We start from the raw sequence: 25,556 nt of genomic DNA, 5'->3' as shown, positions 1-25,556 counted from the left end.
ATATTTCAATTAATGAAAACATCAGTATTAATCAGTATTAGTATGTACTTATAATGTAATTCTGGGGAACCTAAATTCTGATTAAAGTACCACTAGTCAGTACGAATGAACAATGCATGTTGCTATTGCCTATTGGCGTAGCGGTTTATCGAAACTCTCATTGTGTTGTCACGTTTAACAAACAAAGAACGAGATCTAAATTGTCCACAGTTTATAAAATACTAACCTGTGGGAATTCACACATGCTAATGCAACAGACAACAGTATGTTAAACCAGATACAGTTAACTGTAATCCCTTACGACCAAAAAAAAAAAGCGTTTTAATTGGGCAGTGATATCATTTCATTCTTTATACCGCCTACACAGCACTAGTATTTATTAAGTTGTCAGTGGGCTGCAAGCGTTGCCATGGTATTAACTGATTCATTACTGCACCGACAGAGACTAACAGACTGGTTTGAAATTCAAACAAAGGTATCAAACAATATAAAAGCGTGCTTATCCCGAAAGGAATTTTGTGATAATGTTCAAGGGCGACATTGGTGTCTGAATGGAAGGCAAAGCACACCAACAATAGCCAGCTGAGTCGAGTCGAGTCAAAACAAAATATTTTCCTGAAAAAAAACAGCGAGCTGTGTTAAACAAACACATGAGCCTGGTTCTGGTACATGCTTAAGCTGGTGTGAGACACGCGAAAAGGATTACCAAGGTTATTCGGTAAATACGATAACGTGTAAAAATGACTGTGCATTCCTGTTCCACTTTCTTTTCTTTGTTAAGTTGCAGCGCTCTCCTCTCACGGGATTTCATATCAGTGTTTGAAAGTCTGACACACGAGTAAACTGCAGAACTCTCCTCTCAGCTGCTATGATTGCCTGCTATCTATATAAATACTACCAGAGTCTAATGAAGATGGTCTACACTGTATGTATGCTCACTGCTACGCTTGAAACGTGTGAGTCTGGTAAGTGTGAATATTAAATTACTTTATTCCCTTAATATAAGCATAACAATTAACCTTACATCTGGCACACTTGTCTATGTTTATTTATTCTCATATAGTGCCTACTTCACAACAGTACATTTGATTAAGCAAGTGTACAATAGTTTCCTTGGACATCATACGGTGAAGACGCAAATTATATTAAACTGGAATTATATAAAATATTGCATGCACCTGTATGTAACTTGTAAATGGTATCTTCCGGTTAAGTGAGAGACACACATCTCTTTTGAAAACTCTGTAGCCAGCCTATGGTAATATAATATTTTCGGAGTACAGTTACACTGCACTGATGAGCCGCAAACAGGGCGAAACATGTATGTAGTTGTTGTACTCTGACTTTTAAAACGGCGTGAATGTAGATTGGCTCTTGTAATATTAAAATCTGGGAATGGGAATCATTTATATAAATATATATCATCAGCTCACGATGAACGTGCGGCTGCCTTTCTTGAAGTTCATTTCCCAAAACCAGTGAAAGTGCAGCTTGTTCATGTGCATCGTTAGGCTTTGAATAGATTCTTTAGGGCTTTGTTGGGAAAACACATTTAAAACTAATTTATGGAGTAGCCTATATATAAATTATAGTTTTCTTGTAAATCAAACGAAAAATGCACCACTGGTTAAAAATTAATGCAAAAGAAGTGTATTAACTAAATATATATTTCCAAAAATGAGGTAGAAATAGTAATTAATGAAGTAGAAATAAACAGTGATATATTATTATGCAAACTAAAAAAATAATGTAACGAATCAAAGAAAGAATTAGTGGGAGGCAATTGCAATGGAAGTAAAAGCTTCAAACACTGGTCTTCCGTGAGGCAAAGAGGTTCACAAGAAATAGCAGGATTTCGCTTATGTGAACGTTTACGCCACGAGCCGACTACGAGGGCGTCTGCGGTGTTGCTGACGATTCTAAGCAATATCCTCCGAATAGCAGCACTTGGTATGTTCTGTCATTACGTCCCCACAGTGCATTTACCTTGCAACTGAGGCCGCACGTGCTATGTGTCTCTACTGAACTCCAGTGCTGCTTCTGGACGACTCAACATATAACCAGGTAAGTGGATTGTATTTAATTTGATAGTTAAATTGTTGATGCTGGGGTAACTATCCCTGCCTTTAACAATTGTAATTTAAGCTGGGCTATGTTGAATCGTGAGGTTGATTAGAATATTGTGTCAAGTGAACAGCGATTAGTGTGCCTTTTGCCTTTTAAAATAGTGGCCCCGTGTGTGAGTTTGAGCTTGCTTGTACTTATACTGGCATCTTAACTGCAAACATTTAGTTTACCTTGCAACTGAGGCCACACATGCTGCGTGTCTCCAGTAGGATCTAAAACTCAACTCAAGAATCTAAATATAGCTGCCCTGAACCTCAGAAACTGTCTGCTGCTGCCTTCCGCCACAGTAAGAAGTCTTGGTGTACATCTTGACAGCAACCTCTGATCACATCACCCCCCCTCCGTCTTGCCCAGCTGCACTGGCTACCTGTAAAGTTCTGGATTATTTTCAAAACTCTCCTGCTCACCTACAATGCCCTTCATCACACAGGTCCTGACTACCTCCTCAACCTGCTGACCCGCTATGTCCCTGCCCGCGAGCTCTGACTCTGGTCTGTTTGTTATCCCCAAGCAAAAGTGCACCACACTTGGAGCACGCTCTTTTAGCTTCATGGCTCTGACTCTTTGGGACTCTCTCCCAGCTTTGGTGCGTGATGCTCCCACCGTCGCTCACTTTAAATCAACTCTTGAGACCCACCTGTTCTCTCTTGCTTTCCATGCTCTTTAAGCCTGATGTCTGCTATTAGATGCTGTTTTGCTGCTAATATTTCATGTATTATGCTACTATCATGTATTATGCACTTTCCACTGTATTTAATGTATTCTGCTTTTTTTTTTACTGTATAGCGTGTATTATGCATTCCTCTGTATTTAAAGTATTATGGATTGTCTTGTTAATGCATCTTGTAAAGTGCTTTGTGATGGTGGTCCACTACGAAAAGTGCTATATAAAATAAAGATTGATTGATTAGAACCTCCACGAACATGCCAAGATTATGCCAGATCACTCTAACTCAAGTAGTCGTTCAAGAACGACTGGAGTTACGATGGTGTTAAGTAAACACTGCAGTTTGTAAACGCCTGTCTTACAATGCTGGTTAGGTTAAAGTTGCTTTTGGGAAATTGACTCTTGTCTGAAATGTTTGTTAGGCTGTCTGTGTTAAGGCTAAGGCTTGGAGAACTGACCTGTATACAACACAGACCTGGAAAGGTACTGTGTTGTACACTTAAGTGTTTGGGTGACTGGTAAATGGTTTATTAGTTTAAGAACTTGGGAAAAGTTTAGTTAGTACTCCTGGGTGGAGTTAGACTTTTTTGTTTTGTTTATTTTGTTCATGAAAATAAATATACAGGCACAGTCCTGTTTGCAACATATCTGTGGTCCAGAGAGTTCATTTTACACAAGAAGACAATTACGAAAGGTCCCGATATATACAGGAGCACGCCATGATGGATCCTGTTAGAATGGGGTTTACAATGTATTGAGGAGACTTAGCCCTGTCAAACATGGGTTTTAATGGATAATTACTCCGTGACAGAGTAGCCGAGCAGTGACGTTCCCAGACCAGAAAGCTGACAGACACACACACAGGTACAAAACGCTTATGCACTGTTTTTATTGCAAACAAAAAATAAAATAAATATTTTAACAAAAAAAACCCCACTGCTCACAGAGCAAAAATAAAAAGTTTAACAAAAACAAATCACAAAGATAAACAAGTACCGTGCTGGTGCTTCCCAGCACGAGTAGCAATTGTTTTCCTTTTCTTTTTTACTTTCGTTTTAGATTCTTGCTCGCTCGGTCGCTCACGTTCCACCTTCCGAACACCCACCCTGAACACATTTTTATACTGGTGACCATCTAACAATAATTACCCCACTCAAACAATAATTCATTATATGGCACCAGCCACATTCATAATCATACATTCCCATAAACCATTCTTTATTATTATTATTATTATTATTATTATTATTATTATTATTATTATTTATTTCTTAGCAGACGCCCTTATCCAGGGTGACTTACAATCGTAAGCAAATAAATACACCCATATATTCACCAGTTGTAAAATAAACAAAACAATACATTTTAAATCATAATGCAATAAAACGCAACGCATTTAATCAGCACGGCTTTGCCCTGCCCCCTTTTTACATGCTGGGCTTTTCTGCCCTGCCACACTCCTCCGTACAGTTTTCCTGTTCCACAGGCAGATGTTAATACATAGTTTTCCAGTTCCACAGGTAGATATTTTGCGCATCCAGGGCAGTAAATGACAGTGATGGCGGCATTTGTGATGTCAGGCAGGAAAGCAGTTGCTGTTTACTTTTATTCTTCTATGTTTTTGTTGGCACAGGTGTTGTACAGTTTAAACGTATAACATATACAATTTAAATTACACTTAGAAAAACTATACATTCGTAAAATTGTACTAATTTTACATTGTACGGCCCATAGGGGCGTGTTTTGTACAAATAACAAACTCCCGTTCTTTGGCAGTTAAGCTTTCTTGTATTGTTTATATTGAAGGTACTTATGTTCGCAGTTACATACATCATTTCGAATTGTGTTTACTATGTACTTCGTTTATAAAGTACTGATTTCTATTATTATTATTATTTATTTCTTAGCAGACGTCCTTATCCAGGGCGACTTACAGTCATAAAAAAAATACATTTCAAGAATGACCCTTCGGTCTCGTAATTTATGACATCACAGAAACCCTAGATGGAATTATTTTACTGTAATGTGACTATGTCCTATGGTGTGACACTCAAATACCTGTCACACTATAGGACATTTTCGTCACACCATAGGACTTTTTTGATTTCTGATCCCAAACAGGCACTTATGAAGCCACCTATATATTATCTTATGGCCTTGAACCTATTGTTATTCTTTAGTTTTCAATACAAGATAGCCCATTTAAAAAAATTATAATTATAAATTAATTTTCTATACGTCACACCAAAGGACATAAAAAATGTACACGTCTTACAGGGAGGTATAGATGGTGATTTAAATGATATTTGTAAGAGACTAACTTACCTTGATGCATGTGCAGGGGGTCCTCCTAAGACTGACTGAAAATGCTGACTTCCTGTTGTCAAAAATGAAGTGTAGCCGTCTTCAAAAATGCCTGAATTTCTTGGCAGATTACCCGTCACACCATAGGACATTGATTTGGGTGACAACTTTTTTTTTTTAGATAAAAAAAAGTGGAAATATGATTTTTTTTTACGTTGTGATATAGTAGCATAGGAAACCCCTGTAAAATCAGTTCCGGAGCCTTATATTGCATTTTTTATGCATAAAAGATTGAGTTTATTCAGAGTTTTTAGAACTGCACACCTCCGGGACAGTCACACCACAGGACATTTTGACTATTTGAAAAAAATCAAACATGAAAATCCTTTTTTTTTTACTAAAAATCACTGTATAAGTTAGCCCATAGTAAGTAGTTTTATGGAATATAAAATTAAATATGTCAACGTTTCATTGAGTAGCACTTATGTTGCTAGGACATGAAAATGGATGCATCTTGTCTTTTGCCCATTTATATTTTATTTGACCCATTTGATATATATATATATATATATATATTTTTTTTAATTACCTGTCACTAATGTAAGTGTATATAGCACTGTGCATGAAGTGGCTTTTTTGTGTAAATGTATATTGTAAATAGCGTGTATTTATTGTAATTAATTAATGAAGTACCTGACACTCCTGGGAGAGCCTGCCTGCTGTGTGAGATTACCAGGTGTGGAATCTAATCAGCAGGTAGGTGTGTTCCAGTGGGGCGTCAGGTATAAAAAGGTTCAATTTATTCACCACAGGGCTGCTAATAAACCTAAAGAGGCTGAAATTCGCTGACGTGTGTGTGTGTGTGGGAGAGAGACAGAGAGAGAACCAGGGTTGGATACCAAAGAGTGAGTAAGCAAGTCCAAACTGCCGACAGCTGGGAGAATAGCCAACGTTCATTTATTATTGAAGAGAGAAGATTAGTTCAGAGATTGTAGATCCTACCAGAGTTTTCATACACTGTGTTGTATGTACTGCGTGCGCTGCCATTGCTGGTAGTGTCACGTGAGCTGTTCAGTGTGTTCATATGTAAATAAATCCTGTTTGCCGCAGGGCATATCAACTTCAACCTCCGTCTCAATCTCCTGCCTGTCACTCAGCAGGGAATGCACGCACCCACACGGTTTTAATGAATCTCAGGCCAGAATTTCCAAGCACTGGTGAGCAATTTATTCAAGTTTTTCAATAGCTCATCCAGTTGATATTTCTCATATCAGATGGCCGTGTGATATGGGAAACAAGTGCTCACTAATACCAGCAACAGAGTGCTAGCCAGCACGAGCTGTCAAACTGTCAAACAGCAACACATGTCTACAATTCTCTAGTGTGTACTTGATAAAGAAACCCCTTCAGAGCCCTCCATGTCGTGAAAATCAGGTACATCCAAGACAAACACACTTTTCCACATTGAAACTACCTTGGTAACAGGGTCTCTGCTTTCAATCTTCAGGCCAAACTGCATTTTCCATTAGGGAGTCGCCATAGACATATACAAATCGGCCACCCAAAAAATCTCCCATTCACAGACGAAGAGGCTTTATAATTAGGGCTTCTGTTTTTTGTTTTTTATTAATTTCATTTTTCAGTGCTTATTTTTTAGCTATTTTTGAGATTAAGGTAAATCTTTTTTTCGGGGCTTTCACTTTTTATATACTGTATGAAATTATTGTTTTCAGTTACTTTCCAAAATTCTTGGCTGTTTTTTTTCTGTCACAATATGTATGAACTCGACAGTAACTGCACACTTCAGTGGTAACTTCTTTCCTGTGCTGTCTTCCACAATGAAATCCTTATGGTCATGCCCATATTCTTCTGGGGTTTCTGTGTGTTTAGGCATTTTTTTTACATATAAACACCATTTTTAATTCAGTTTAAAATTCCACGAGCGTGTAAATACTCCCTGTGATGGAACTGTAATATAGTTTTAAATCTCGCAAGAAAGAACAATCCTCTGCTTCTAGTAATCTTGTTTTAAATCCTGCACGGGTGTTACAATCCTCCAATAGAAATGTATGAATGTTTTGCCACTCAGTAGTTATTATTATTTTGCTTTACTTGGAGAGGGTTTAAGTATTCAAAATGAATCAATGCGAGATACAAGTCAGGAAGGAGGGACATTTCCCAACTCCACTGATTAAAGTTTTTTTTTTTGTAGGTTACTGTATTTTGTTTATTTAATTTGCGGGGAAAGGGGTAAAGTCAACAAACTGAGTAACCATTTCCAGTGTTTTTCCGGTGTTTATTGGATATGCACCGATTTCATTTTTTTACATCTGAAGCCCTATTTATAATACAGTTTGATTCTGACTGGTAAGCCACTTCTCAAAAAAAGGTACACAAAAGTGTTAGCAAACACAAACACCATCGGAACAAACTAGTGAACATAAAATTGGCAAAAATGTTAAAGCGCATAATTTTAACACACTCCCTAACCCTTTTTTCAGCCATTGTGATGCATTTCAATAGATACAACATTTATCAATGCAAGCATATGTTGTTGTTTTTTTTTCAGCCAGTGACAGGTGTACCTCTTCCTCTGTATCAAGCTGCAATGACTGTCTGTACCGGGGGCCAGAATGTGGGTGGTGTTTTCAAGAGGTACAGTGCTCTTCCTGTTCTGTGTACTATTAATATTAACAAAACAGAGGCAAATTAACAATAGCATGTACCAAATAGTTATTTCTGTAAAGGAGTACACAAACACTGTAAAGAAACAGAGAATACAGTAAATCTGTTACTTACTATATCAGAATATAACCTTGAATTTCAACATGTAAGGTTATTAAATCATGAGAGGATTATGTTTGCTTGTGTTTTTGTCATATATATATATATATATATATATATATATAATATATATATATATATATATATATATATATATATATATATATATATATATATTTTGTTTTTCAAAACTCTGATGATAAAGAATGAAATGTAATCCTGCCACTGTCTCTTTCACACAAATAAAAGCTCTAGATAATATAAACAAAGACAAGCTTAGTAGATATTTAGCTGTGTGTTGATTTATTCCAGTATTTGAAAGGAAGCGAGGGTTTTTCCATTACTAGGCCACGGTTGAGTGTCCGTAAGCAATGTGGGGGCAGTTTTCAAAGAAGCACAGTGAATAAAACAGAAGGCAGCAAACGAGAACAAAAAATGTTTCTGCTGTAATAAACCTATATATTAAAAAAAGTGGGAGCATTGCAAACATACACCCCTTTTATCTTTTTTTTCTTTTCTTGAGCTACTTACATGACAATATTGGTCCTGTATTCATAGGATGGGCAAGTTAAAAAAAGTGTTTGTAACAATTTTAAATCAAAACTCACAAGATGGGAAGTTTAGCAAAATACACCAACTGCTATAGCTTGTAATCAATCTAATTTCTATTATCATCAGGAGATCCCCGTAATACATTTTACTTAAGGTTTTTGTTGTTTATTTTGCTACTTAATAAATGTGTTCACTGAAGTGTGCACTAGGAGCAACAGCTATAGATGTGTGCTAGATATTTCACAAAACCGTAGACGTGGAGTGTCGCATATGTCCAAGTGACCCCTAACTGTTAGCACTAACTTTTGCATACCACTGTACATTCCTTTTGTCTTAGTAATGTAGCAGTTTCAATACCATTATATTTAAGTCATTCATTAACATGTTCTGTGCTTCAACAATTTCAATAGGATTTCCTGGTTGGAACAGCACTGCATGAAAGATGTGACCTTGTCTCCAACCTAATTAAGAAAGGCTGTATATCACATTTTATTGAGTCTCCCTTAGTGAAGGTAGTGGTGAATGCCACCTCAGCAAGCTCACAGGTCACACCAAGAGATGTTTCATTACATCTGCGGCCAGGTTGGTATTTCCAGTTTTATACTGTTTTCCATCTTGTATTGCTGAGAAGGCATTTGAGTAACTAAATTAAACAACTAAATGCCCTTTTAAGGGTGGACATTATAAAAGAATATGCTGTTAAGTGAGATGCCTTAGTGGCTCATAGGTATTGGGGATGCGACCAACACAGGAACACTTATTCCATCTGCCACTATTGATTTTATACTTTAATATACAGTATACAGATATATTTAATATGCAGTATACAGATATACTTGATTTTCTGTCAATGAAATGTGGACCATTGATAATGACTTGGTCATCACTCCTTTAAGAGGAACATGTACTATTTATTATATATATTTTTTAAAAAATCAATTATTTTAATGCATTTATTTCCACTGATGCAGGCAGTGAAGTAAACTTTATTTTAGAAGTACACCAACTGGAAAGATACCCGGTGGACATGTACTATTTGGTGGATGTATCTGCATCGATGCAAGACAATTTAGATAAACTAAAGTCTGTTGGATTTTCTCTGTCGCAAAAAATGCAAGAATTTTCCAGTGACTTTCGGCTTGGCTTTGGATCATTTGTGGACAAGCCTGTTTCTCCTTACATTAATGTCCATCCACCTAAAATCATGAATCCATGCAGGTGTGTATTGCTTTTGATTACCTGATTCCAAACTTTTAGCCAATGTTTTACTCATATCTCATATCTGCTTCTTACTGTATGTGAACAAATTCAATGCATGTGGGAGACATGATCCTATCGTTTCTTCAAATTTCAAACATTTTAAAACAAGTTTGTATTGCATATATAAATAATATTGATATGACTCCTTTGTCTCTGAAATTTCACATCTGCTATGCAGCCTGTATAATTGTGATAAACCAAAACATGACTTGTATTTCTTCTTGCCAATGCTTTATTACACAGCGACTATGATATACAGTGCAGGCCAGCACATGGGTTTATCCATGTGCTTTCTCTTACTGAAAACATCACAGAGTTTACAAGAGTGGTTCAACAGCAACACATTTCAGGAAACATGGACACACCAGAAGGAGGTTTTGATGCAATGTTCCAGACAGCTGTGTGTCAGGTCAGTGCTCATGTGTCACACTTTGTGGTTTAACAGCTGGGCGGGATAAAGGATTCAGCAATAGTGTTTTACAGAAAATCTTAGTCATATAGCTTCCCAGGAGAACTTGTCTTTCGAAATTGAATAAAAGTAGGGTGCATTAGTACAGATATATGTGCCAGTTAACTTTTCTTATGTACCTGTGGATCTCTCCCATACTCTACTGTACCCATCTCCTGAAAGGTTACTTGTGTGTTCATAAAAAAAATTATGCCTAGTGCTCTTTGTGGGTAATTATTTAATCATTAGTTATCCACAAAGATTAAAATCTTTAAACTTGCACAGCAGTGATTGGGCTTTATTATTATTATTATTATTATTATTATTATTATTATTATTATTATTATTATTATTTTTTTTTTTATTATTATTTATTTATTTATTTATTTATTTATTTATTTGTTTGTTTGTTTATTTATTTGGCAGACCCCTTTATCCAAGGCAACCTACATGGTAGTACAGGGTTACAAAGGAAGCTTAATATTTAAATACAGTACTTTACAGTAAGTGTAATAGTACAACTAAAATACAGTATGAACTAGGAAGCAACAAGTTAGGATTACAAGTTATATCTACAATGTCAATAGTAGTGCAAGAATAGTGCATTCAGTGAGGGTCCAGAACATGGTGCTTAGGTCAGGCAAGTCCAGTGTATGGTAAGAGGGGTAGATCAAGAGATCTACAAGTGCAGTCTAAACAGGTGGATCGAGGAGGCAGCGTAAGGCGGTGAGAGATGGAGCAGTCCTCAAGTTCTCCGGTAGCTGGTTCCACCACAGAGGCTCTAGGGAAGAAAAGGAGCGGGCATGGGAGAAGGCATGACAGGTCAGTCAGTAGAGGAGGAGCGGAGAGGGCGAGAGGGGTGTAGGAAGACATGAGCGATTGGAAGTAGGAGGGGGGAGTGTGGGGAAGAGAGCGGTAGGCAAGAACAAGGATCTTGAATTGAATGCAAGCAGAGATAGGGAGCCAGTGGAGGGTGCGAAGCAGAGGGGTAGCATTAGAATAGCGAGGTTGGGAGAATACAAGACGAGCAGCAGCATGTTGAATGAGCTTAAGAGGGACTGATAGCTGAAGCAGGGAGACCAGCAAGGGGAGAGTTACAGTAGTCCAATCTGGAAAATACAAGAGCTTGGACCAGGAGTTCAGTGGAATAAGTAGTGAGAAAAGGATGGATTTGTTAGATGTTGCTAAGAAAGAAGCAGCAAGTGCGTGCCATGTAGGAGATGTGTTGAGAGAAACCAGGCAAGAGCGGTGCCTGAGATCCCCAGGTTAGAGAGAGTGGAGAGGAGAATAGCATGTTTGACAGCATAAAAGGCAGAGGATAATTATGCATAGAGGAGGTAGTCAGTTACAGAGAGGAGGCGGTTTCTGTGGTGTGTGCAGGATGGAACCCGGATTAAAGAGGGTCAAGCAGAGAGTGCTCAGTGAGGAAGGATGCCACCTGGCGCTGGACAGTTCGCTTGAGAGTTTTAGTGAGAAACGGGAGGCGAGAGACAGGGCGATAGTTCTGGGTGCAAGAAGGGTCAAAAGAACGTTTCTTAAAAATGGGAGTGACGCAAGCAGTTTTGAAGGCTAAGGGAAAGCAGCCAAAGAACAGGGAGGTGTTAATGTGGGAGGAGATGAAAGAAAGAAGAGCGGAGGCAATGGATTGGAAGAAGTGAGTAGAAAGGGGATCCAGGACACAAGTAGCTGGCCTGGAATCCAGGAGTAAGGCGCAAAGGTCCAAGTCGGGTAGTGGTGTGGTTGAGAATTATTCATTATGGCTCATCATAGCAATGTGTTAATCAGCTATGCTTATGCTGTACTGTTGAAAGTGCCCGTTATTAACCAGTCTACAGTGTTGAGTACTTTTTCTTAATTAAAAGCTAGCCAGGGATGTTCACTTTATTTCTGTTGGTATGCTTGAGCCTTGGGTTCAGTGCATGTAAAGAGATCTACACATCTCTTTGGAAATGTCTTTAGATTTATACTTCATTTGACTGACATAAAAGTAATGTCAGGGTTTCATGTTGTCTACTTTTTAAACAACATTTTGTTCATAGCCATATCAAGTGGCTGAAGTTACCTAAGGGCCTACCATTTGATTTCATATGTGAACTTTTTTTTATCTAGGTCTGTCTCTTCCATCCAGAAGTGACATCATATCTATACGGGCAATATGGGTGGTATACCACAGTAAACTTTTATAGGGGATTAAAGGCCCATTATTTTTAAAGTCCTAACACTGCATCAAACAAAGCTGTGTGAGGCCTACAGTTAGCAATTGTGCTGAAAAAGACAGTGAAGAATAAAATTCCAAGACCAATTCTCATCTTTTGGAAAGCAGATAAACATTCAGTGTTCACTCTGTCAGTTTCATTTACTGTAGGCGTCATGAAAACCCTTGCTGATATTTACAAAAAATAATGTGGAACAAACAGGCTTTTGCTGGGATAAAGTTCATGCAATAATGAGATGCCTTTTAAAGATAAGGCATACAGATGGTTAGATTTAATGCTGGTCCTTTATAATTCTTTAAAAAAAAAAAAAAAAACTTTATTGAAAGAACAGTGGATGTCTTTATTTGTTTGCTATTTGAAATGCCAAGCTTCTGACAGCCAGGGATCAATTGTTTCAGCATGAGTGGATGTTGATTTGGACCAAGAAATATGCAAAGTCGAGGCATTCCAAACACAGTATGTGGTCCAAGGCAAATGAGGCAGCACTTTATCGTGAATTTTACCTTTAGTTTTGGGCAAAATGGTACAATTCAATCTTGCATGTGGTGTAATGATGACATGTTATATGGTTACTTGAGATTATTATTTATTTCTTAGCAGATGCCCTTACCCAGGGCGATTTACAGTTGTATACAAAAAATACATATCAAGAATTACAGTACAATTAAGAGCAAGATACAAAATACAATGACTTCAGTCCTAATAAGAGCAAATACAAAACACAGTACGATCTGATAACGGGGCAGTTCAGGAGCAGATAACAGTGTTGATAGGTAAATCACGGTTAGATACGAATGCAAGTGAAATACAAAATACTACAGATTGGGTTAAGTGCAGGATTAAATATAGTAAAATAGGGAGCAGATAAGTGCAAGTGCATTAAAGGCAGAGTGCTATATTGTCCAGAGGGGAAGAGTTGAGTTTTACAGGTGTTGTCTGAAAAGGTGTGTCTTGAGGAGGCGCCGGAAGGTGGTCAGGGATGTGGAAGTCCTGACATCCATAGGAAGGTCGTTTCACCACTGCGGGGCAAGGGTGGAGTAGGAGCCAGTCTTCTAGTGCAGGCAGAGCAGAGAGGTCAGGTGGGGGTGTAGGGAGAGATGAGGGTCTGGAGGTAGCTGGGTGCAGTCTGGTCAAGGCATCGGTAGGCGAGTACAAGAGTCTTGAACTGGATGCGAGCGGTGATCAGGAGCCAGTGGAGTGAGTGGAGCAGCGGAGTAGCGTGGGAGAAGCGAGGCAGAGAGAACACCAGGCGAGCAGCTGAGTTCTATATGAGCTGGAGTGACAGGTGGCAGACGCAGGGAGGCTGGCCAGGAGGGAGTTGCAGTAGTCTAGGTGGGAGAGTACCAGGGCCTGGATAAGGAGTTGCATGGAGTAGTTGGTGAGGAAGGGTCGGATTCTTCGTATATTGCTCAGGAAGAAACGGCAGGTGCGTGCTAGAGTGGAGATGTGCTGGCAGTTGGAGAGGCAGGGGTCTAGGGTTACTCTGAGGTTCTTGGCTGAGGATAAGAGAGTGTAATAGATTCTACAGGAATTGAGATAGAGAATCAGAGGAGGGGAAGAAAAGGAGGTCAGATTTCAAGAGGCTGAGTTTGAGGTGATGCGAATGTATCCAGGAGGAGATAGCAGACAGACAGGTAGAGATATGGGAGGGGATGGTGGGGTCAGACGGGGGGAAGGAGAGGAAGATCTGAGCATCATCAGCATAGAAATGGTATGAGAAACCATAGGATGCGATGAGGGGGCCCAGAGAGCAAATGTAGAGAGAGAACAGGAGAGGACCCAAGACTGATCCTTGGGGGACTCCTGTTGAGAGAGGGTGAGGTATGGAGGTTGAGCTGCGCCAGGTTATCTGGTATGTGCAGTCGGAGAGGTAGGAAGAGAACCAGGCCAGAACAGTGCCAGAGATTCCCAGGTCAGCGAGAGAGGATAGGAGAATAGAGAGATCGACAGTGTCAAAGGCAGCAGAGAGATCGAGGATATAGGACAGACAGGAGAGCAGTTTCAGTGGAGTGAGCTGAACGGAAACCAGATTGGAGAGCGTCGAGCAGAGTGGTTAGACAGGAAAGCAGAGAGCTGATTAAGTACTGCCCGCTCAAGGATTTTAGGGAGGAAAGGTAAGAGGGAGACAGGACGGTAGTTCTGGAGGGAGGTGGGGTCAAGGGTAGGTTTTTTGAGGAGGGGGGTGATAGAGGCTTGTTTGAATACAAAGGGAAAGAGGCCAGAAAGGAGAGAGGTGTTGAGAAGGGAGGAGATGAAGGGGAGTAGAGCAGGAGCAGCAGTTTGAAAGAGGTGAGTGGTGAGAGGGTCCAGGGTGCACGTGGTGGGTTTGTGGACCTGGAGGAGGGAGGAGAGGTCAGAGTCTGAGAGGGGAGAGAAGGAAGGTGAGTTAGTAGGGTAGACAGAGGGTTTTGGGGTTGGGACAGGAGGGGGTGGGGGGGAGGGAGAGGTGTTAATGAGTTTGCGGATGTCAGAGATTTTAGAGGAGAAAAAAGAGGCAAAGTCCTCAGAGGAGATCGAGGAGAGATGAGGGGGAGGGTTGAGGAGGGAGGAGAAGATAAAGAATAGTTTCCCGGGGTTGTTAGTGGAGGATTGGATAATAGATTGGAAATAGGAGCATTAGGAGCATTCCTGGTGTTAAAGACACAAACAACTGTTGACTTCACTAAATGTGAAATAAAAACCGAAACCTTTTTATTGTGTGTTTTAACAAGCCAGTACAAACTTTGCCTTTTTATAAGTCAAGTAATTACACTGATGGTTGTTGAAACATTTGTCTGTTCATACAGGTACTTTCCTTTTTTGAAGACATATCCCTGTTTTTTTTTTAGCCATCAAGGATTATTTCTAAATAATATTTAAATTATCCTAATGAATCATTAGAAAACGCTCCTCGTTCATGATTTTGTAGCAGTGTAAAACCTTTGCTACTGGCTTTGGATTGCTGGTAGGTTTTCCTACGTGTTCATCCTGGGAGCAAGCTAAACCTGTTTTCTAAATGTCTTGTTTTTAGAGCCATATAAGTTGGCGTAAAGAAGCAAAACATTTACTACTTGTGATGACCGATCAACCGTCTCATCTGGCACTCGATAGCAAGTTAGCAGGAATCGTTGTACCTCATGATGGAAACTGTCACCTGGTTAATAACACATATAGTGAGGCAGCTAATATGGTAAGTTAATCTTTAATTAAAAGACAGTATGTATGCTTTAAAACAAAACATGGATTATTTAAAATATGTTGTTGCCTTTTTACTGATTGAACTGTGTGTAGAAAAAATATGTACACATTTTTACGTTCACATTGTTACGTTGGAGTTTTAGTGTTGGTGTGTCAGATAATCCAGGCAGGAGACAGAAGTACCTTTAACATCAAAGAATACTTTAATTACACTATTTACAAGTTTGAAATATCGGACCACCTCGCCCTTTTAAGAAAAAAAAAAAAACTATATGGAGAACTAACTAAACTTATGTCAGCTTTAGAACACTGACTCAATTTCCCTAACTTATTACAGGGCAGATAAGCTGTTTCCCTGTGGAACCCAAATTCTTCTAAACAGTTTTCATACAGGTATACGCAAGCAGCTTTAGCTTTTTTTACCATTTCTCTACTAATTATAGGCTTAAGCTCAGCATACACGAGGAAACAAGTTTCCTGGCAAAATGTTTCCTCATGTGTGCTGGGTGTTTCAGTGTTTGCAAAAACAAGAAAATGCATTTCCCGGAGTAGACAAGGGTTGTACTTTGAGAAACATTTTCAATAAATATTTTGTCATCAGGAGACTCTGAGCATGAGTCATCAACCATGTGATTATGCAAGATGGTACTTCTGCAGAAGATGACATGGTTTGGAATCAATCTTTGTATTGTTATGTACGCTGGTGCATTGTAGTGTCATTTCAGGTTATTCATGGTCCTACAAGCTTCAGCCACTCCTCAAAAGTGTCTGGATCCATACTAAAAACTGTGAGAACTGAAGCGCAGCCCATTTAAAAGATGACAGTCCGCTCCTCTCTCGTCACGATTCAGGATCCACTCCCATGTCCACACGACTGGTCCGGTGCTTTCCCTTCTTATATAAAGTTTCAGTGCAATTACAAGTGCAGCACCACGCAGTGCAATAAGGCTTTCCTCTATTTTTGGAGCGTGCAGCAGGAATGATCACGTGCTGTTTGAAAAAGTTTCCCGACAGTGTTTCTGGAAACATGTTTCCTCGTGTATACAGATCTTTACTCTGAAACATGCAGCTCCCCCAGGTCACAAAAACAAACTGTGGAAAATGAGCAGGGTTGTCTTTTTACTTTATTTTCAGGAACATCCAACTATAGGACAACTGGCTGAAAAGTTATTGGAAAACAGCATTTATTCTATTTTTGCCATAGAAGGACAACAATATACGTGGTATGAGGTAATATATCTCCTAAAACACTGAACATATTTAGGCTTGATATGATCAAGCTGACGTTAAAACACGCAAAAAAAACCCCAAAAAACTTATGTCTTTCTACATAGGATCTCATTCCATTACTGCCAGGTGCTGTGGTTGGAAAACTTGAATCAAAGGCATCCAATCTGAAAGAGTTAGTGGTAGATGCATACAAGGTAAAACAGTTTGTATTTACTTTTCAAGTTCAATGTTGTTTAACCGACTTTCTTACTATATGAATTATCGTTAGTGTTGTATGCAACATAGTAGCCAAGTGTAGACCCCAAGTGGTCATTTTATAAACTTTCTCCCTTCAGAAGTTAAACTTTTGATTTGTTGAAAAGTTAAATTAGTTAGTAAGCCTAGTAAGTAATAATATAAGCAGAAAAAGCAATAGAACATGAAGATTCATAAGATAACAGACAAGAAGTAATGTATTAAGGAAGACTGTAGAGGAGCTTTTTAATGTTATTATAAAAAAGACTGGTTTGGTACTGTATACTCAGTCTTTTTCTGCAACGTTAATGATCTGCTCCAGTTCTTATTGCAGAGAAAACAACATGCTATTGTGCTCTTTTTAAGCTTCTGAGAAATCCTCTGAAAACTTGCTTTTACACAATGATCCATTATGAAGGTTTCTGGCTCACAAGGCCTGATAAACAAATCTTTTGTTTTTAGACAATTCTTTCTTTTTTCATTTCTGGTAAAGCCCTGTGTTAAACAGAAACTGTTGTATTCCCTAATGACATTCTCTTTTACCAGAAACTCTTATCTGAGGTGGAATTGCAGGTGGAAAGCCTGACAAATGGGGTGTTTGTTAACGTCACTGCCATCTGTCCTGATGGCTCAACATCTCCAGGCCTGAAGAAATGTGGAAATGTGAAACCAAATGAAAAAGTAGGCTTTATTTGTTTTTCCAGTCCTTGAGTTTAGCATACACTTTTATATGGAGATTTTATTTTATTAAACAACACGCATTATCCTTTTTCATTATGAAAGCAAAGCAACAAACAAACTACATTCTGTTTGGTATAATGGTGAGCATTATATATTAGGTTGTAATTTTAGGTTAGGTTGTAATCTATTTATGTCATTAATATGAGAATTACCTGAAGATCATATATAATGAATAGCACTATTGTTTTATTACAATGGGCATACAGCAGGATGACCACAATTACAATTTTTTCATGGGGTTTTAAAGCAGTGAATGCGCTGTAAGTTACTTATACTATTTTATTGGCTTTAATTTTAATATACTGTTGGCTTACTTCATACAATGTTTTCAGTGATAACTACTGTACACCTTCCAACTTCCACACCCTTTTTTTTTTTATAACAAATCAAAGATAATGTTGCTGGCTCCTCCTTTCAGTCTTCAATCAGTTAGTTGCTAGTTAAAAATCTAGTGAAGCACAATCTTTTTTCATTGTACTTTTTGCCCACCATTCCTCCTGGAGGGTGTCTCTTGGTGAAACATAAAAACAACTCAAGCATAATCCTACCTGGCATTTGCAGACATTGCTCATGTCCAGTGAATTTAACTGTGTAACTGTTACTTTTTCAGGTTCTTTTCAATATAAAAGTTGGAATGCAAGAGTGTCATGGTCTGGGAGATGAAGCATATATATTCCTAAAGCCTTTTGGGTTTAATGAAACCACCAAAGTGAGACTCCAGAGTCAATGCTCGTGCCGGTGCGGCAGTCCAGCAGAGCACACTCCTGGAAAGTGCCTGGATGAAGTGACTCCTCCAGACTGTGAAAACTGCAGGTGCAACCATATGGAGAAGACAAAGGATGGCCAGCTTCCTTTAAGAAACTGTCAGGCAGACCAAATGCAGCCCGTCTGCAGCGGTCGAGGTCTTTGTTTATGTGGAAAATGCTTATGTGACCAAAGCAGCCTTGGAAGAATCTATGGAGAATACTGTGAAATGGATGGCTTTTCTTGCCCCTATTACCAGGGACTTCTTTGTGGTGGTAAGATTTGAACCAATATGCTGTTGTGCCATTCCATGTTAATGGTATGTTAGTTACACTGCTAAGGCATTGATATCAGACTAATAGTTAGTCCAATATTTTTGTGACGATGGGTCTGTCCTGATACTCAGTGTTTGGGTATGTCAGTGGTTAGTTATTGAGGACATATCAAATGTTACAAATGATATTTAGAAGACATGCTAATTACAGAAAGTGAACAATGTTTTTATTTTGGTGGGTTAGTTGCGCTATTAATTTTTGTAAAACATAAAGCAGTACAGACATTTTCAACCAAGTGGCAGAACCTAATAGGAATGCATAAGCAGGCACTTGTGCTGCGCTCAATGTTCATAACATAATTTCCCTTGTTAGGTCATGGTCAGTGTATATCTGGCAAGTGTGAATGCAGCAGTGGCTGGGAGGGTGAAAACTGTAACTGTTCTGTCTCTACTGAGACCTGTTTGACGCCAGACTCTCGGATCTGCAGTGGAAGAGGGAAATGTGTCTGTGGAAAGTGCCAGTGTGAAGATCTAAGAAGTTCAGGTCAATTGTGTGAACTGTGTCCAACCTGCGAAAGCTCGTGTGAAACATACTGGTAATTAACATTTTATTAATAGGTTAATAGAAGGATCACTGTATTCAGAATATCAGCAAATACTGTAGGAGTACATGCATAGTGTAGGACTGAATACAAATTGTATTCCTAACTATGCGAGCAACTATTGACACTCATTTTCTATGGTCATTTGGGCGGGTGAACCAAGTTTTACAGTGATCCAATTGTCACTGTAAGTGTTGGGAATTGTGTATTTCAATTTTATCAGTTTTTTTAAATAATTATCTGAATTTATTAATACAAACTGATGATAATGTTTTAGTATTATCAGCATTGTGAAGTAGTGGTTAGGGCTCTGGACTCTTGACCAGAGGGTCGTGGGTTCAATCTCAGGTGGGGGACACTGCTTGAGCAAGGTGCTTTACCTAGATTGCTCCAGTAAAAAAACAACAAAAAAAACAACTGTATTAATGGGTAATTGTATGTAAAAATAATGTAATTGTATGTAAAAATAATGTGATATCTTGTAACAATTGTAAGTCGCCCTGGATAAGGGTGTCTGCTAAGAAATAAATAATAATAATAATAATAGTATTAATATGTACATTTACCACATAACATAAAGAAAAAGATATTTTGAAATAAAAGCTGTGTTTCTTTTTTTTCTTTTTTATTAGGAAATGTGTGCAGTGCCACTTGTTTAATGACTTTTCTGAAACTAAAACAACACAGTGCAACAGGACCTGTTCCCCCATGGTACATTATGTCAATCAGATTTTTGGTATGTCTAATGTGATTTTATTTGCTACATTTTCAAAACAGAAATATGTAATATCAGCATTTTGTAAAATGTATTGTGTAGAATTACTGGTCTGTATGTAACAATACATTGTTTTTAGGACGGGCCTTTGTTGGTTTATCCACATTTAAAAAGTAAAACTGTTAATGTATGGACCATAGATCAGGGCAATGGCAATGCAGGAAACCACCATGACTTAATGAATGTGATTCATTTCATTAAAGGAGGTACACGTATTTGTCTGTAAAACGTATTGCCCTCTGTCAGTATTTTAAATGTTTAAAATGAAGCTATTAACTGAAATCAAAGCACAAATTATGTTTTATTATACTGAAGCTGTTTTTCTTTGCTCCAGACTCAGAAAGTGAAAATTTTAAAAACTGTCTTTATCCAACAAAAGAAAAATGCCACCATAAATTTCAAATGGTACCTATCTTTGGAGGAAAACAGATCCGTATCTTCAGATACCCAGGTGAGATGAGATTTATATGTTTTTATAATGTACTGTATTTCAGTGTTTTATTATGTACTATACAGAGAGGTGGCTGAAATATTAAAATTTAATTGTCTTTAATGTAATTACTCGTTTGTACCTCTAGAGGTCACAATAGACCATGCAGGACACAAATGTTCCAATCTTAAACCTGACTGTAATGGCATAAACCAGCTAGAAATAACTGAAGTTCAAGAACACTGGTTCGAAAGGGGAACATGATTAGATTAGACTCGCTCACACTATTCATGTACTCAACCGTTATAAACTGCGGTACATTTAGAAATCTTGCCTGCTGTATGGGGTCTCACGGCTTGCAGGATAACTATTTTTTTAGTACGTTATTGCAGTCAACAATGCGTTAAGGACCATGTTTTCTTTTCACAGAATGTATAACTGAGCAGAGTTACTTTCCTACATTTATCCTGTTCTTCATTCTGACGGTGGTGATTGGAGTAATGGCAATAGGAATCTTGAAATGCATTGTGATGCGAGAGAACCATGTGAAAGGCGAGTCTCCGCTTGATGTCTATAGTTTATCAACAAAGAAGGTAAATGTGTCTTTATTTCCAACATGGTGGGGGGGGGGGGGGGGGGGGGCTGGGGTCAAATATGAGAAAAGGAATCTCCATTAACATAATGTCATTTTACGTTAAAAAAGGACTACTTTCCTACTGCAAATGAGAAGACAATAACATACAGAAGGGACAGACCAGGAGAGATGCATATCCACATCCACAAAATGCCATTACATGACATCTGACAACAAGTAAATACACACTGGTGAACAGTACAATAGGGGAAGAAGCATCTAAAATGTGAATGTGGATTTCCAAACTATATATATATATATATATATATATATATATATATATATATATATATATATATATACAGTGCCTATAGAAAGTCTACATCCCCTTGAACTCTTTTCACATTTTGTTGTATCAGTGCCTCAGAGTTTCAGGCACTTAAATTAGGATTTTTTTCCCACTTATCTATAAACCATACTCTACATTGTTAAGGGGAAAATAAGTTTTTATTGAGAAAAAGATTATATATTAAAAATCCAAAACTGAAAGATCATAATTTGATAAGTATCCACCCCCCCTGAGTTAATACTTGGTGGACGCACCTTTGGCAGCAATTACAGCTGTGAGTCTGTTGGGATAGGTCTCTACCAACTTTGCACACCTATATTTGGCAATATTTGACCATTCTTCTTTACAAAACTTTTAAAGCTCTGTCAAGTTCCTTGGGGAGCGTTGATGGACAGCAATCTTCAAGTAATGCCACAAATTTTTGATTGGATTTAGGTCGGGGCTCTGACTGGGCCACTCAAGGACATTTACCTTTTTGTTCCTTAGCCACTCCAGTGTAGATTTGGCTGTGTGCTTTGGGTCGTTGTCATGCTGAAAGGTGAACTTCCGTCCCAGTTTCAGCTTTCTTGCAGAGGGCAACAGGTTTTCCTCAAGGACTTCACTGTACTTTGCTCCATTCATTTTCCCTTCTATCCTGACAAGTGCCCCAGTCCCTGCCGATGAGAAACATCCCCATAACATGATGCTGCCACACCATGCTTCACAGTAGGGATGGTGTTCTTTGGGTGATGTGCTGTGTTGGGTTTGTTCCAAACATAACGCTTTGAATTTAGGCCAAAATGTTCCATTTTTAGTTTCGTCAGACCACAAAACTTTTTGCCACATGGCTACAGAATCTCCTGAGTGTTTTTTGCATACTTCAAACGGGATTCAAGGTGGTCTTTCTTGAGTAAAATACAGGCCAGATTTGTGGAGTGCTTGGGATATTGTTGTAACATGCACACTTTGACCAGTCTTGGCCATAAAAGTCTGTAGCTCTTGCAAAGTTGCCATTGACCTCTTGGTAGCCTCTATGATCAGTCTCCTTCTTGCTCGGTCATCCAGTTTGGAGGGACGGCCTGATCTAGGCAGGGTCTTGGTGGTGCCATACACCTTCCACTTCTTAATATTCTTCTTGACCGTGCTCCAAGGGATATTCAAGGCCTTTGATATTTTTTTATACCCATCCCGATCTGTGCCTTTCAACAACTTTGTCCCGGAGTTCTTTTGAAAGCACCTTGGTGCTCATGGTTGAGTCTTTGCATTGAAATGCACTACCCAGCAGAGGGAACCTACAGGAACTGCTGAATTTATCCTGAAATCATGTGAATCACTACAATTTAACACAAGTGGAGGCCACTTAACTTGGTGTGTGATTTTGAAGGCGATTGGTTACACCTGAGCTAATTTAGGATTGCTGTTACAAGGGGGGTGGACACTTATCCAACCAAGCTCTTTCAGTTTTTATTTTTAATTAATTTTCTTCAAATTTCTAGAATATTTTTTTCACTTGGAAGTTGTGGGGTAGGATGTGTAGATCAATGAAACAAAAAAACTATTTTAATGCATTTTAATTCCAGGCTATAAGGCAACAAAAGGTGAAAATTATGAAAGGAGGTGTAGACTTTCTATAGGCACTGTGTGTGTATATAATTTTTTTTGTACTTTATGGCTAAAAAGAAATCTACTCCATAGCCACCAAACTGAGAACATTTGGGATAATTCTGATATTAAATCAAGTAGGGCACGTGTTTAAAGATGAGGTAATCAGCACATGACTTACTGTGCTTGTTTTTTTGTTGATGTTTTTGTATTGTTTTTTATGTTTTAAATTTGACACCTCATTGACAGCAAAACATTTTTTAAACTTTCAAAAACTGCAGACCTGTTTTAATGTATATCTTTTGTTTTTTGCCAACAATAACTTGAACTGAACATGTTTTTTTTTTCTTTTTCCTTATAATTTTAACAAATAAAACAAAGATAACAAGTATAAATAACAAACAGGACCAACAATTTAACAAAAAATACAGGCTTCAGTTAGACATTTACTTACATACATTCTGTGTTTCAATATTTGTAAACTCTGTGATCAGATTTGTATCAATTATTTTACAGAATGAAATTGCGTGGACAGAGCTAGTATACTGTTGTAGCCATGCAGTAGTACAACTGTCTTTCAAAGTGTTAGTGATGTCTCTCCTTAAAGCTTCTTGAGTTTTCTACTCAAGTATTACAACTGCTTGTGTTTGTGAATTTGCAGTGAATAACTCATGCATGTTGCACAATATTTTCTAAATGTTTAGCTGATACCTGTGTGTACAAATCATTTTAGAAACTGATTGTTTTATTGTGTATTTATACTGTTTAAAAACTGTACCTTGGAAACACTGGAGAGTGTTGTTGACAATAGCTGCTATCAAACTAATACAGATACATAGATATTTATTAAGTTATAGCAAGTGTAACATAGAAAATGGTAGTTTATTTTTTATAAATATAATGTGTAATACATTCTGTATGTTTTTGTGTTAACATTGTTTTTTTAACTTAATATGTACGAAATATTGCTATGATCGACTGCTTTTCCAGATACATACTGTACGGTACTTACAACTTAATTCCCAACCATGTGTAAAATTTAAAATCGGTGTACTGTAAGTAATACGCTGCTCTGTTTGTTCTTAAACAAATCATTACAATAAAATCTACCAGTAATAATTTTTTTTTTTTTTTTTATTAGCACATGATAACCTCTCCCCCTGGAATTTAAATGAAAGGTAATAAATTTACATAGTGCAGTCTGTGTTTACCTTGCTTTTTAAACAGATGAAGAAGGGCTTTTGCCAGAAACATCCTGAAAATAAAATATTTTTTTAATCGTTTAAACCTTTTGTGTACATTTTTTAAAAACATTTTCTTTCATATGCCTTCAATTTTGTATGCTGCAGTTTATATATATATATATATATATATATATATATATATATATATATATATATATATATATATATAATATAATCAGTACTTTTTGTTTTCTACATGTTAACCACTCCCTAATCCATGTGCATGCATTTCCTTGAATCCCTACTGCATTCAGTTTGAGAATTAATCTTTTATGCAGGACTTTGTCAAAAGCTTTCTGGAAATCTAAATAAACCACGTCGTATGCTTTGCAATTATCCATTGTCGATATTGCATCCTCAAAAAAATCAAGCAGGTTAGTTAGACACGATCTCCCTTTCCTAAAACCATGCTGACTGTCTCCCAGGATATTGTTACCATATAGGTAATTTTCCATTTTGGATCTTACTATAGTTTCCATAAGTTAACATATAATAGAAGTTGCATTCCATCATGGGGCAGTCCCAGATGATGTGTCCTGGCTCTCTGCATCTAAAGCAAACAGGGCCAGACGGTGTCGATGAGGACAGGGGTGGTCTGTCCCGCTGGTCGGTGACCAACGGGTGAGGGGTTTTTTTCTCTGGCCCAAGCTGAGGTAGGAATCGGTCTCCATTGTTTTGAGCTGGATTTTCCCTTTTGGGCTTAGGTTTATTACTAAAGTTTGCTGGGTTTTAAGGCAAGAGAGGGCTCTGGGGCTGCAACATCCACAGCATGTTCATATGCCTCCGCCAGGGCAATCGCTTTGTCAAGGGTTGTAGGGTGATGCCTCCTCACCCACTCTGTTTCATGGCAGAAGAATTGCTGTGAACTGCTCCACCACTATTAGCTGTTTATCAATAGTGTGGAGGGTTAGACATAGTCAACGGGTACACTGGTCCAGTAGGAATTGACCGGCTACCCTTGTTCGTGTCCCTTCCGGTGGTTGGTACTCTCGGAAGCGACGACGGTAGGTTTCATCACACAATGGTTCTCCAATGCATGGCCTCCAAAATCTCTCTCCCAGTCTAAATCCACAGCCCTCCTCTAACTATTTCCTATTGTCGTCGCAGCCTCCCTCTGGGAAAACATGTTTTGTAGTGCTATAGATTGCAGGGAATAAAAGTGGGTAATTACTAATGGTTCCTGCTCTCGAAATGGCCGTTAGCAACATTGTGGTACCTGATGAACATACGTAAGAGCATGGCA

General features: G+C 38.2%; 1 protein-coding gene across 1 annotated transcript; it reads left to right on the top strand.

Annotated features, from left to right (window-relative positions):
• Positions 1-407: 407 nt before the first annotated feature.
• Positions 408-24,188, top strand: LOC117394261 (integrin beta-8-like). The gene is made up of 15 exons (XM_033992376.3): positions 408-965; positions 7,668-7,753; positions 8,845-9,016; positions 9,406-9,652; positions 9,938-10,103; positions 15,369-15,527; positions 16,670-16,765; positions 16,870-16,959; positions 17,546-17,680; positions 18,351-18,759; positions 19,132-19,354; positions 19,993-20,096; positions 20,470-20,586; positions 20,995-21,158; positions 21,269-24,188. Exons 1-15 carry the CDS (start codon positions 869-871, stop codon positions 21,368-21,370), a joined length of 2,367 nt encoding a protein of 788 aa, XP_033848267.3. The 5' UTR covers positions 408-868; the 3' UTR covers positions 21,371-24,188.
• The last annotated feature ends 1,368 nt before the right edge of the window (positions 24,189-25,556 follow it).

The sequence above is a fragment of the Acipenser ruthenus genome, chromosome 3 (assembly GCF_902713425.1).
Source record: "Acipenser ruthenus chromosome 3, fAciRut3.2 maternal haplotype, whole genome shotgun sequence".
Classification (NCBI taxonomy): Eukaryota; Metazoa; Chordata; class Actinopteri; order Acipenseriformes; family Acipenseridae; genus Acipenser; species Acipenser ruthenus.
The sequence above is the reverse complement of the archived record's forward strand: the minus strand, read 5'-3'. Positions and strand labels throughout refer to the sequence as shown.